Genomic DNA, 12718 nt, shown 5'->3' with positions numbered 1-12718 from the left:
GAGCTTCATTCACGAATGATCAGTTGATTCAGAGCCTACTATCTGGAGATATCAAGCAAGAAACACAGCCACTAAAACGTCTTCTTTACATTCTTCGGCCATGGAGCAAGAATGTTAGGTGTGGGGCGGGGGGGGCGGTGGCGGCGAGAAAGGAACCAGCAAACACCAAGACAGATGGCCAGAACTGGAAAGGCGTTGAGCTCAACTCCTCCCTGACCACACACAGGCTCCTGCATACGACCGCTCCAGGAAGCCACTGGAGCCCGTGCAGGCAGGCACTGCCAAGCCTGGAAGGAGAGACGTCACAAAACAGGAGGCACACACCACAGCATATGGAATCTCAACAGTCCTCGAGAGCTGCAGCCACTGCCCCTGGCCTCTTGGCGAAAGCAAGCAGCTTTACTCTGATGGAATAAACCCAGTGGTATTCCTGGTTTGGGCTACAATCAATCCTCCAGACTCTACCATTAAGCAACAACTGGGGGGACTGTGGTCAGGCCCAACACCATTTCACTGTCCCAAAGCTCCGCTTTGAGTCACCATCACCCTAACACACTCATCCCCTTTCCAACCACAGTTCTTCCTCTGGAAGAACGTCTTCACTACTGGGGACCTTGCCAAGCCCACCAGTTCTGAGGCACTCAGCTGAAGGTCGCCCTCCTCTCCCAGAAGCGGGGGGCGGAGCGGGGCTGCCTGTGCCCGCAGGGGTGCCCCCCTGTTCTGACTGTCAACACTGTCCCACCTAGCGTTTACCTACGCGTCTGTCTAGGTGCCCTCAGGACTGACGCGTTTTACTCCAAGGGTGCATTCTGGCACGGTGTTCCTCACTCGTTCCTTCAGTTAAATTCAGTAAAATACTCACCAACTCTGTTCCAGGTACTGAAGATACAGGACTGATTAAATCCCAGCCCTGCCCTGTGGGACTCACAGTCTGGCAGAGGATAGATAATACAAGACAAAAGTTGTACAAATATACTTATCACAATAGTGCACAAGATGCGATCCAAGGCATTAGTACACATCACCCTGCTCATTTCCTTCATATCATTTAGCTCAATCTGTGGCTGTCATGTTATTTCTTTACTTACGGTCGGTCTGTCCCCAGTAGGAGACCCTGGGACCGGAGCCTTGTCTGTCTAGCTCACTGCTGTGTCCCCAGCACTCTGTATGGGCTTGTGCACAGAAACACATTCATTAAAAGCAGCATTTGTGGAAGGTGATACAAACTGAGGCAGAGAAGTGCCAGGAACTATGAGCATGAAGCCCAGTTTAGAGGTCCAGGTAAAAATTCCAGGACAGGAGACACCGGAGCTCAGATGTGAAGCAAGAGTGCGGACCTGAAAGGGAAGAGGTGAGGCCCAAGCCAGAGGAGGAAGCAGGAGGAGAAAAGGGAAGAAAGGGCCAAATCAGCATGACAGAGCCCTTCACTGTTACCGCGGCTGGCTGTTCGCAAACAAAGGCAGTTTTGTCCTCAGGGGACATGTGGCAATGCCTGAAGCCACTAGCAACTGTCATGACTTGGAGCAGCAGGGACTCTGGGCATCCAGAATCCAGGGATGCGGCTCAACACCCTACAAGTTACAGAACAGCTCCCCAGCGCCTGCCCTGACCACCACCTACAACAGTGGATGCCAGCAGTGCTGAGGTCTGGCGATACTTAAAGGACATGAAAACTCCCAAAGTTCACCATTTCTACTCACACCTACTACTGTCTTTTTATTAGAATTTGGATCAGAATAGCATTTGCCTGTCCCCTCCCATAACCTCCAAAGGAAATACTCAGAGCCAAGTGGGCCTTTATTTTAGCTGAAATGAGACTTTTAGCAGACACCAGTGGACCTCCTATTGCTACATATGACCCCGGGTCTATTTCATGGTCTTCACCAAGCACATGGAATCAATTTCCTTTGTCTGTTGATGACCCACCCTGACTCATCACTTTCCCTCTACATTCTAGGACCCCAAACTACCCACCCCCTATGCAGGGTAATGAGACAGAAATACGAGGCTAAGAGGGGCTCAACAGCATCAAATGAACAGACAGACGGATGGCCAGCCGGACAGAGGGACAGAGACCTTTCAGAATAGAACTTTGGAACCTTGGAACTTTTTAGGTTCATTGAAAAGCTAGAACTCCAATACTTTGGCCACCTGGTGCAAAGAACCGACTCATTGGAAAAGACCCTGATGCTGGAAAAGATTGAGGGCAGGAGGAGAAGGGAACAATAGAGGATGAGACGGTTGGATGGCATCACCAACTTGATGGACACGAGTTTGAGCAAGCTCCGGGAGTTGGCAATGGACAGGGAGGCCTGGCGTGCCGCTGTCCATGGGGGTCACAGAGAGTCGGACTCGACTGAGCGGCTGGACTGAACTTGAAGCTTTTCTCTGTGCCTTGCGCACATTTCCCCAAAGGCAGAGTCGGTCTGAACACTGACACCCACTGACCATGCCCATCACAGGGGCCTGTCACAAAGAATCCACGAAGAGGTCACGTCCCCAGGACTCTAAAGCCTGGGCAGGAAGTCAAGCAGCTGAATGTGACGGAGTGGCGGGAGTGGCGGGAGCTGGGAAGTCAGTGCAGACAAGGGCCCTTTGTCCAGGGATACCAACAGCGACACCCAGGGGGGCTGAGCATGCAACAGTGAAATCCGTGGGGCCTGATCCTCCTTCAGCTTCTCATAGGAAAAGTCTCTTAGTCTAAAATGAGTTTACTTATTTGTGCCCCCGGCAAACAATTTGTTATTATCTGAAATGTCTGAATGATGACTCTAAAATTTAAGGAAGAAAAAAATGTCACCATTTTTTTCTGTTGCAAGAAACCCAAAAGCAGCATATTTCTAAAGAGTGGATTCAAGATGCTCACGAGGACTAGCTCCCACTGTAACCGGAGCAGGACCCTGTGGGGCCTTCCCAGGACAGACCCCTCCCTGCATCCCACGTCCTCCACCTGCCTCTTGTATGTAGGAAAGCTTTAGCCAGAGAATAAGTCTAATCAAAGACGTGAGAAAAATGCAAAAAAAAAAACAAAGGAAAGTCAAACAAAGCAAAACAATCATAGTTTACCCACTAGGCAAAGTCAAGGACCTCCTGTTTCTTCACAAAGTCTATAGATAGTCTGAGCCGTATCTTTCTAGCTGTTTTGCAGATACTGAAACCCCCACCGGGTGGAAGAAGGTAACTGCGTGCTGCCCGCAAGCACAGAGACCCCAGACCAGCTGGAACCAGAAGGTTGATGATGTTGACTCTTGCTTGCCTCGCCACCAGCAGAAGCGCTACCTGTCACCTCTAGGAAAGCAACGGCAGCCACCCTGCCTGCTGTCTAAGCAGGCACAGTGAGCTGCAGAGGAGGCGAAGTGAGCCAGCCCACTGCTGCCATGAAACCAGGGGCCAGAGGGGTGGGCGATGCCCAGCACGCCCTGCAGGATGGCCAGGGCCACTAGAGGCGGGAAGGAAGCAGGTCTGTAGTTGCCCACAGTTGGCACAGGGAGTGTGCAGGCCCCTACACGCGAACAAGTTCCATTCCGAGAGTGTGCACATGAATACAATTTGTTCACAAGCCCAACAAAGCTAGCCTGGGCACTAACACACAACCGGCTATACACTACTGCATTATAATAGGTTTATAATACTTTTCACACAAATAATATATTAAAAAACAAACACAAATAGAGAAAACATTTTTTTAATCTTACAGGATTCTTACAGACATGTGCACTAACTTGCGTGATTGGACATGCCAACACAAGCTGGCATCTTCGAAGTTTGCAGCTTGAAGGGTCATATGTAGGGGACTTACTGTATGCCTAGATCAGAAAGGAACTTTCTGATCTTTACAAAAGGGAAATTTGCACAAACTGCTAAGGTTACTGATCCACATGTCTAGTATTCTGGGAGAACATGCGACAACATAAAGACAGAGCGTGCGGAATGCCCACACTCCACATCGTGGGCTCATACCTTTTTCAACAAGAAAGGTATTTAATTTCCAGTCGCTGCTGAGTACCATGCCTGGGCCAGCACCAAACACAAAAGTGATGCCAAATATTGAGATCAGGTTTGAAAACAAAAGGTTTTATCACTGATCCACTTTGTACCTTCTTTAATCCTCTGAATAAAGTGCCAGTCTCCAGGTCAAATTCTCGGTCCAGTTCCTCTTCATGTTCTGACAAGAAAAACAGGATCTGTTAGTCAACAAATCTAAATAAAACTGGGTTGGTTTATTAGGAGAAGCACTAAAAGAAACTGGCATACAGCCTGGAAAAGCTGCCTCTGGACTGAGCTACAGGCATGGAGACGTGTCACACTCCTTCATTTCTGTGACCTCGGTTCCTGGAAAAACGAGGGGCTGATGGCAACGGCCCTTTAACTTGCCGTAAGGGTCACAAAAGGAGAGGGATCGAGAGTGGAAGTTCCCGGTACAGGGGACCACAGGAGGGAGGAGAGCAAACGCCTCACTTGCACAAATGGTGAAAAAAAGGTTTTGAACAGACCGCGGCACAAAATGATGGTGATCACAGCCTGTCGCATAATGCTAACAAGATCACTGATGGAATTATATGATGGTAACACATATCGGACACGACTGAAGTGACTTAGCAGCAGCAATACATATGCTTATAAGTGAACAATACAATTTGTTTAAAACAAAAAATATTTTAAAACTTTCATTCAAATAACGTTTAAAAATGAACAATAACCAGGCACAGTGTGAAATAGTAGGAAGGAAGCAGAACATGACCGGCATGGCTATTGCCCTCCTGGGACTTACCTTATCCTGGGTAAGAGAGACAAACAAGTAGTAAGAAATTACAGTGACGCTGATGAATGCCATGACATGGGAGGTAAGGGTATTCAGCTACGGGGCTGGATTTGGGGTGTCTAAGTGACTGATCTCTCTGGGTGTCTATGTGGGCTTCCCTGGTGGCTCAGATGGTAAAGGGTCTGCCTGCAGGGCAGAAGACCTGGGTTCGACCCCTGGGTTGAAAGATCCCCTTGGAGAAGGGAATGGTAACCCACTCCAGTACTCTTCACTGAAGAATCCCAGGGACAGAGGAGCCTGGTGGGCTACAATCCATGGGTCACAGAATCAGACACGACTGAGCAACTACCACACACACACACACACACACACACACAAACACACACGTGATATCTAATAGGCAGCTGGATGGGCATGGAGGAGCTCAAAAGAGTGCCTCAGCTGGAGGGAAAGACTTAGAAAAGTCCTCGGTATAAGGGCAGTGATGAAGCCTCCAGAGATGGCTGAGATCGACCAAAATGGCACAGACTACACAGACAAGAAAAAAAAAAAAAATCCAGTTCTTATCAGACCAACAAACAAAAAACACAGACGAGCACAAGGGAGAACCAAGAAAGATCAAGGGAAACCTGACTTCCCTGAAATGATGCTTGTTTAGGAGTAGGGTCAAAGGGCAGATGTACACACACACTCGAAGCGAACAGCAGCTCCAGCCTCCAACGGCAGGCAACACTGCCTCCAGGGAGACAGAAAAGGGAGGCGCACGAGCACTGGGCCCAGGGACCCACAGGCCCCGCCTCTAGGACAACTCACACTGAATTCCGCGAGGTGCGGGAGGTGGCGTGGCAGTGTGTGGTTACCCCGGTCCTTTCTGTTACAGTTGCACACGTGCCACACTGGGTACATATATGTGTGTGGTGGTGTACACAGACTCAAGTCCCAAGAAAACCCAGATCCGCCAGCAAGCCGCGACAACCCAATACAGCAGCAGATCCCTCTGAACGCTATCAATAAGAAGGAGGAAAGCCCCTCTGCTTTCTTGTCTCTTCTCGTTTGGTTTCGCTTTCCTACAAAGTGCAACCTCCAGAAACATCAGAATTACGCAGAATTGAAACAAAGCGAAAAACTGGAGTTCTTATCTCCTAAGGGTACATTCACTGACTTGATGGACGTGAGTCTGGGTGAACTCTGGGAGTTGGTGATGGACAGGGAGGCCTGGCGTGCTGTGATTCATGGGGTCGCAAAGAGTCGGCACGACTGAGCGACTGAACTGAACTGAACTGAAGGGTACATTCCAAAGCCTTGAAGTGTCCGTGCGAAGCACCAGACGCCCCCCGGTTAGGACACATCGCCCTCTAGTGGGGAAAAAAGGAATCGTATGCGGACAGGACAATCAAGATGAAACCCTGTCCTGCCACTGTCCAACTGAAATACTACGTGAGACATATTTATAATTTTAACGTTTTTAGTAACCACACCGTAAAAAGAAAAAAAAAGACAAAAATTTAAGGTGAAATTAATTTCAATATATCTTATTTATCCCAATATATCCAAACATTATTTCAACATGGAATCAACGCTAAACAATTACACATATTCCTTTTTCTTCCTAATTCTTCAAAACTCCATGGACACATTATCCTTAAAGCACATCTCAATCTGAAGCAGCCACATCCCAGGAGCTCTCCTGTGGCTAGGCCACGACAGTATCGTCCTAGACCAAAATCCTCAGCTTTTGGAGAATTCCTACCAGTCACTGAAGGAAACGAGACTCAAAATAGCCTGGAGTTAAAACTCCCCTCCGGGTCCTCCCCACCATTCTATGAAAAACAAAGAACTCTCTCACCCAAAGAAAAAAATGGACATTAAGGTTGATTACGCCCAGCTCCCAGCCGGTCCAGCCTCTGGCCCATCTCCAGAATTCCTTGCCCCAGCCGTTTAAGAGATAACTACCCCGAACCACCTTGGAGAAGAAGGCCCCCTTAAGACAGCAGAGTTCCTCATATATGCCTATATATACTCACTCTTTTCTTGGGTTAGTGCAGCAGCTCTAATACTGATTAGTATTCACAAATCTGACTGCTGCCCCTTCTCGCCTCATTAAAGGTGATCAGTTCCTACAAAGTACTGGTCTAGTTCTTTTTCTGAACCTCTCCTTCTCTAACTCCCTTACCCTATAGTCACCCTTGTCTGATTTCTCAACAGAAACAAACACTGTATGACATACCTTACAACGTAAATCCATCCGTGATACTTTGGTGATCACTGTCTCCAGACTGTCTTGATTCAGCTGAAATGCATTGCTATAGAATTCAGCTGACATAGGAGGATGGAAGCTGACAAGCTGCAGCTGGAGCTCTTTCTGGAAAACAGTGACGGCCCTTAGAACTTCTCTGATTCTACCTTCTTGGGTGAGGGACCTCCACATCCTCACGCACTGGGCAAGTGATTTCATCGTAACTCACACACTCTTCAGGGCTTCCCTAGTGGCTCAGATGCTAAAGAATCTGCCTGCAATGTAGGCGACCTGGGTTCAATCCTTGGGTTGGGAAGATCTTCTGGAGGAGGGCACAGCAACCTGCTCCAGTATTCTTGCCTGGAGAATTCCATGGATAGAGGAGCCTGGCGGGTTACAGTCCATGGGATCGCAAAGAGTCAGACACAACTGAGCAACTAACCCTTTCACACACTTTTAAGCAAAAGTACACTGCAAACAGAAACCAGCTTTCTTTGGCTGAGCGATTTTTCTCCACACCACACAGGCCTGACTGTGAGCAGAGCCAGCCCTTTCTTCTAGACGCCCTGGTTCCATTTCCCAAAGTTCAGTGCTGTACAGAACTGCCTGAGAGCATAGAAATGAAGCAGTTTCGACAGATGAGCGCTCAATATTAAGTCTGCTGTTGATTCTCCCCCAGCCCTCCGCCACCAACCACCCCCAACAAAAGGATCCACGGAAGCCCCATTCCACCTGCTGAGAAGATCTGCATTTTAAGGGCCAGTGTAAACTGTTCACTTAAAGCCTCTAACTAAACTACCCCTTTTACCGTCAACTGGGTGATGGGAAATCAATTCTGGGGTGGAGCAGGGGTAATTAGAGACTGCACTCTCTAATTGTTGTAAAAGGCAGGGAAATACACACCCTCATCTGACACCAGCCACTGCTAGAGACTAGCACACCCGATTGTGGCTTATCTGTCCTTCAAAGGCTTCTAGCATTTGAGGAATTCCAATCAGCTCCTAGGGATTCTTTCTTTCTCTAGGAAGCTGGTGGCTTTAGAAGACTGTGGTAGTGAATGAGAGTGGAGAGGGAGCAGAAAAGATGGGCTTCTAAAGATAAGAGAATTTAACAGTAAGCAGCTCTCAAATGTGCACACGGACGTGACCACAGGCAAGAGACGAGGTGCTGGTTTTCCCATGAGATGCTCCAAGGGCCTCCTCTCCTCTCTTCCAGTTCCCGCTCAGGGAACAAAACAAGTGGTTTAAAAATAGCCCAAGTAAACATGTATCATATATGTAAATAGAGTGCAAAGCAACACAGGACAAAAATGACCCTCAAACCTCCATAACAGACGGAGCAGCTCATCTACAGCTCCTGAGGAATTCTGGGGTCTATCCAGACAGGCACCAGGCACACCATTTGCATGGGAATCCGTAGGGCTTCCCGGAGAGGCAGAAGCCCCCGCCCGAGATGGAGACGCTCCAGCAAAGAGCAATGCATAAGCTATGTCCTTGTGTTTGATCCAACACGGAGCAACGGCTGAGGAAGCAGGGGGCTGGAGGAGTGAGACGCTGTGGAGTCTAACCCTGAGGGGTGCCTTCAAAAGCCCTCCAGCCCCGCCCTGTCCAGAATCACTGAGAGGTTTATCTCAGGCACTAAGAAAGCAGACTCTCTGCAGGCCCCCACGAGCCCCTCCCCACAGTATCAGCTGAGGAAGAAAACACTGGTGTAAGCCTGAGAGGAAGGAGTGGGCCAGGAGACCCAGAATCCAGGAGGAAGGCAGGGAGTCAGCGATCTGCTACGACCCTGGCCACGAGTAACATAGGAAAATGTTAGCTGCCCAGTCGTGTCCGACTCTTTGTGACCACCATGGACTGTAGCCCACCAGGCTCCTCTGTCCATGGGATTCTCCAGGCAAGAATATTGGAGTGGGTTGCCATGCAAGATCTTCAGAAGATCTTCCCAACCGAGGGATCGAACCTGGGTCTCCTGCATTGCAGGCAGATTCTTTTACCACTGAGCCACCAGGGAAGCCACATAGAAAACAAAGATCAAGGATAAATGCAGCCCCACCAGGCTGCACGTTCGGAGCCTCAGCTGTGTCATGACACCCACTGTCCTTGCTGGCTATCTAGACAGGCTTGCCCCCTGCAGGGCCTAGGCGCTTGGGTCCTTCCACAAGGCTGTACTAACTGCAAGGCCCCTAGCAGCCCTCTCCATGAGCAGCGAGCTCCCTGGTTCCAAGGGCAAGGCCACCTGTTCAAACACAGGATTGGTAGCCTTCATCCCCATCCTGAACTGGGCCCCAGATAACTAACCAGCCATCTTGCAACCAAACTCCTCTAATCACAAAAGTAAGTGGCAAAAATTACTTCCAGATTGGCAAAGCCCATCCTTCATGAGAGGTCCGTGTGTTAAATGAACAACATGAAAAAATTCATCTATAAATGAGCTGCTGTATCCTTTTCTCATAAGCTGGGATTAGTGACAAGTGATAAGAACAGGCGTGCAAAAGGAACAAACTAAAGCCCCAACATGAATACGCTCGACTACATTTGCATCCCAATTTAAGACCACCTACCACACATATATATAAAAGAAAGAAAAGAAACTGGAGGCAGTAATTCAAATAATTTGCTCCATATTTGCTTAAATATCAGGGCTCCCTGGTATCACAGAGTTTATCTGGAAAAACGTTAATTGCTTGTCCCTGAAGATTAAAGAAATGAAAATAAAATATCTGTGAAATAACTCAATAAAAAGCACAGTTCCTTTTATAAAATGTCTCTAACTGCAGCTTTTCAGGAAGACAGCTATCCCATGAGAGGTGAGTCTGGGCTCTATAAAGCCAAATGACCTAAGATAGCTGCTATTCATGAGAAAGTAATCACCGATAACAGAAAAATGGTAGAATTTATGAATAAATCCAAGAGCTTGTTCTTCAAAAAGAGAATCAACCTATCAAATAGACAAAACCTTAGTAAATTTCCTAAAACAGGAGAAATGAGACACGTGAGATTCCAAACATTCTAAGAATATGATATATAATCATATGTTAGTACATTTGAAAACGTCAATGAAATTGAAAAATATTAATGCCACCGACTTGAGAAGAAAACCTAAATATACCAAGAATCCTGAAAGATACTGAAAAGTTTTTAATGAATCTACTTAAAAAGAGACTTCATGGCTAGACAAATTTACAAGCGAATAACATCAAAATCTGATACTGTTTAAGCTGTCCCATATTATGAGAGGGGGAGCTTCCTCATTCATTTCAGAAAGTTAACAAAATGCTGATATTGAAATCTGCAGATGAAACAACAAAACTGTAGGCCAACTAATCTCATTTCAAAATTATTAATATTTTTTAAACAAGGAAACAAGCAGTGTATTTAAGAATACCCTAGTCACAGTAGGTTTGTTGTAGGAATCCATATAAACCATACTGGAAAAATCTTTAAGTGATATCAATAGGTTGAGAAAGGAAAACTATGTGATCATCTGAATAGATACTTTAAAAAATGGATAAAATTCAACATATATTGCTTATCTTAAAATTTTAGTAAAAGGGAGCTAGAAGTATAGCTTAACATGATTTTTCCCCCCAGAGCAAAGCTTATTCAGTTATCACTAACAGTAAAGCAATACAGGGATTTCCATTAAAGTAAGGATTAAAATAAGGATAGCATTCTTTTCCAACTACCACATTGTTCTAGTAGTCCTGGTTAAGTAATAACAGATGAAGCAAAAAGTGAAAGTTGCTCAGTGGTGTCAGACTCTTTGCGACCCCATGGACTATGGAGTTCTCCAGGCCAGAATACTGGAGTGGGTAGCCTATTCCTTCTCCAGTGGATCTTCCCAACCCAGGAATCAAATCAGGGTCTCCTGCATTGCAGGCAGATTCTTTATCAACTGAGCCATCAGGGAAGCCCAGATGAAGCAGACCCATTATCAATACGTATGGATGATATTATCTAAATACAAAAACCAGGAGAAGCAAATGATAAATGTCAAACACTAAGAGAATTAAATAATTATAACATAAAATAGAGAAACCAAAACAAACACCTTTACTACAGACCAGACATAATCAGCTAGAAATTACAGAAAATACAACTAGAAAACATCCCAATTACAAAAGGAAAAAAAGACTTAGAAACAATCTTAACAGGAATTTTAACAGGCCCTATTATGAAGACACCATGAACTTTTACTAAGGGAAATAAGAGAAACCTTGGGAAAAAAATACCATACTCCTTGATGAAAAGACACAATATTATAAGATTTTTAATTACTTAAAAATTAATTTCTAGGTTTACTGTAATCTAATTAAAACCCTAATGACATTTTTTTCAAACTTGACAATTTCAAACACGTATCTCGAAGAATAAACCAGTAAGAATAGCTAAGAAAAGAATGGAAATAAAGAAAAAAGAGTGGTAACTTACTCCACCAGATACTCAGACATTCAAAAAGCAAAAATAATTAAAACAGCACAGTACTGATGTAAGAACTGATTGAAAAATCAATGAAACAGAAGAGACAGCCCCCGGAAAAGACAGCCCCCAAATTGTGTGTGTGCATGTATGTGTGTGTGTATACATAAAAGAATTTAATAGATATAAGAATTTAGTACATGCTCAAGATTGCATTAAAATTCAGTAAAGAAAGACGTAGTTTATAGTGTTCAGTTATCTGGGTGGGAAAATAAATAATTCAACTCTTCACTTCATACCATATATCAAATACATGTGAGATGGACTGAAGAATAAAGGCTGAGACTACAATAAGATAGACATTCTCCAACAGAAAGAGTGTTAACTGACAAAGAATTCCTGGGGAACAATCTGGGTATATCTATCAAGAACCTTAAAATCTTTTTCATGTAGTTTGACTCTATAATTCCTCTTCTGGAAATCCTTCTGAGAAAAACAATCAGACACAAGAGTACAAACAGATTTCTCAGAAAATAAACAAGCATTCAACTCATGAAGTTGAAATGAGAAGGAGCAGAGCAAATCCAAAGAAACAATAAGGAAGGGAATAATCAGATAAGGGCAGAAATCAGTGGGCTGGAGAACAAAAAGAAAGAATTAACAAACCTAACAAAGCCAAAGCTGAAAAGACTAATAAGATCTCTAACACAAGTGATCAAAGGAAAACAAAATAGGAGGGAGGGAGAAGAACAAGAGAGGAAGGGAGGGATGGAGTGAAGGAGAAGATGCAAATAAATAAAATATATAAAGAGATAAAAGCCAACTAGAGAAACAAACAAAAATTTAATGAGTGTTATAAACCACTATATACTAATCAAGTTGAAAACCTCCATAAAATGCACAGATCTCTAGAAAGCTACAAAATGTCAAAAAAGGGGCACAAGAAGAAATAGAAAATTTGAGTATAAACCAATCGGTAGTAAATTGAAATAGCAGGCTAAGACTTTCCCTTCCAGATGCCTTTCCAGGTGATCTCCTATCACCAATGGTTTTTCTCTGATGAGAACTCAACTGTTTTCATCTCAAGAACTGCATTAAGCTGATACGGACAGCAAAACTTCAGGGCCCTCTCTTAGGCAGAGGCATTCATTCTTTCAAGGTTAGTGCGTGGCTCACTGTAGCTTTCCTCAAATTAAGCACAATCAGAGAGACATAAAAGTAATTTCTACATATTCTAAACCATAAGACACGAATGTAATGCAGCAGGTCTGGACGAGCCCCCATTCTCCAGAATACCAG

General features: G+C 45.2%; 1 protein-coding gene across 50 annotated transcripts in view; it reads right to left on the bottom strand.

Annotated features, from left to right (window-relative positions):
* The window catches only part of HHAT (hedgehog acyltransferase), a 354661-nt gene that overhangs the window by 317942 nt on the left and 24001 nt on the right, over window positions 1–12718 (bottom strand). For 43 of the 50 annotated variants that reach the window (XR_015143028.1, XR_015143021.1, XR_015143035.1 and 40 more), the window contains one exon: window positions 4098–4165. Coding sequence is in view for 18 of the 50 variants with exons in the window: in XM_086343256.1 (XP_086199382.1) it covers window positions 4098–4165 (68 nt within the window). In the remaining 32 variants the exon portion in view is untranslated. Of the gene's footprint in view, window positions 1–3960; window positions 4166–6989; window positions 7123–12718 lie in introns of those variants that run through there. The other 7 variants (XR_015143023.1, XR_015143031.1, XM_086343269.1 and 4 more) reach the window with 3 other exon arrangements.

This window comes from Bos grunniens, chromosome 16 (assembly GCF_055505025.1).
Source record: "Bos grunniens cultivar Pamir isolate PY7600 chromosome 16, Bosgru_T2T1.0, whole genome shotgun sequence".
In the NCBI taxonomy this organism is placed as follows: Eukaryota; Metazoa; Chordata; class Mammalia; order Artiodactyla; family Bovidae; genus Bos; species Bos grunniens.
Note: the sequence above shows the minus strand (reverse complement) of the source record. Positions and strands in the feature narration are given on the sequence as shown.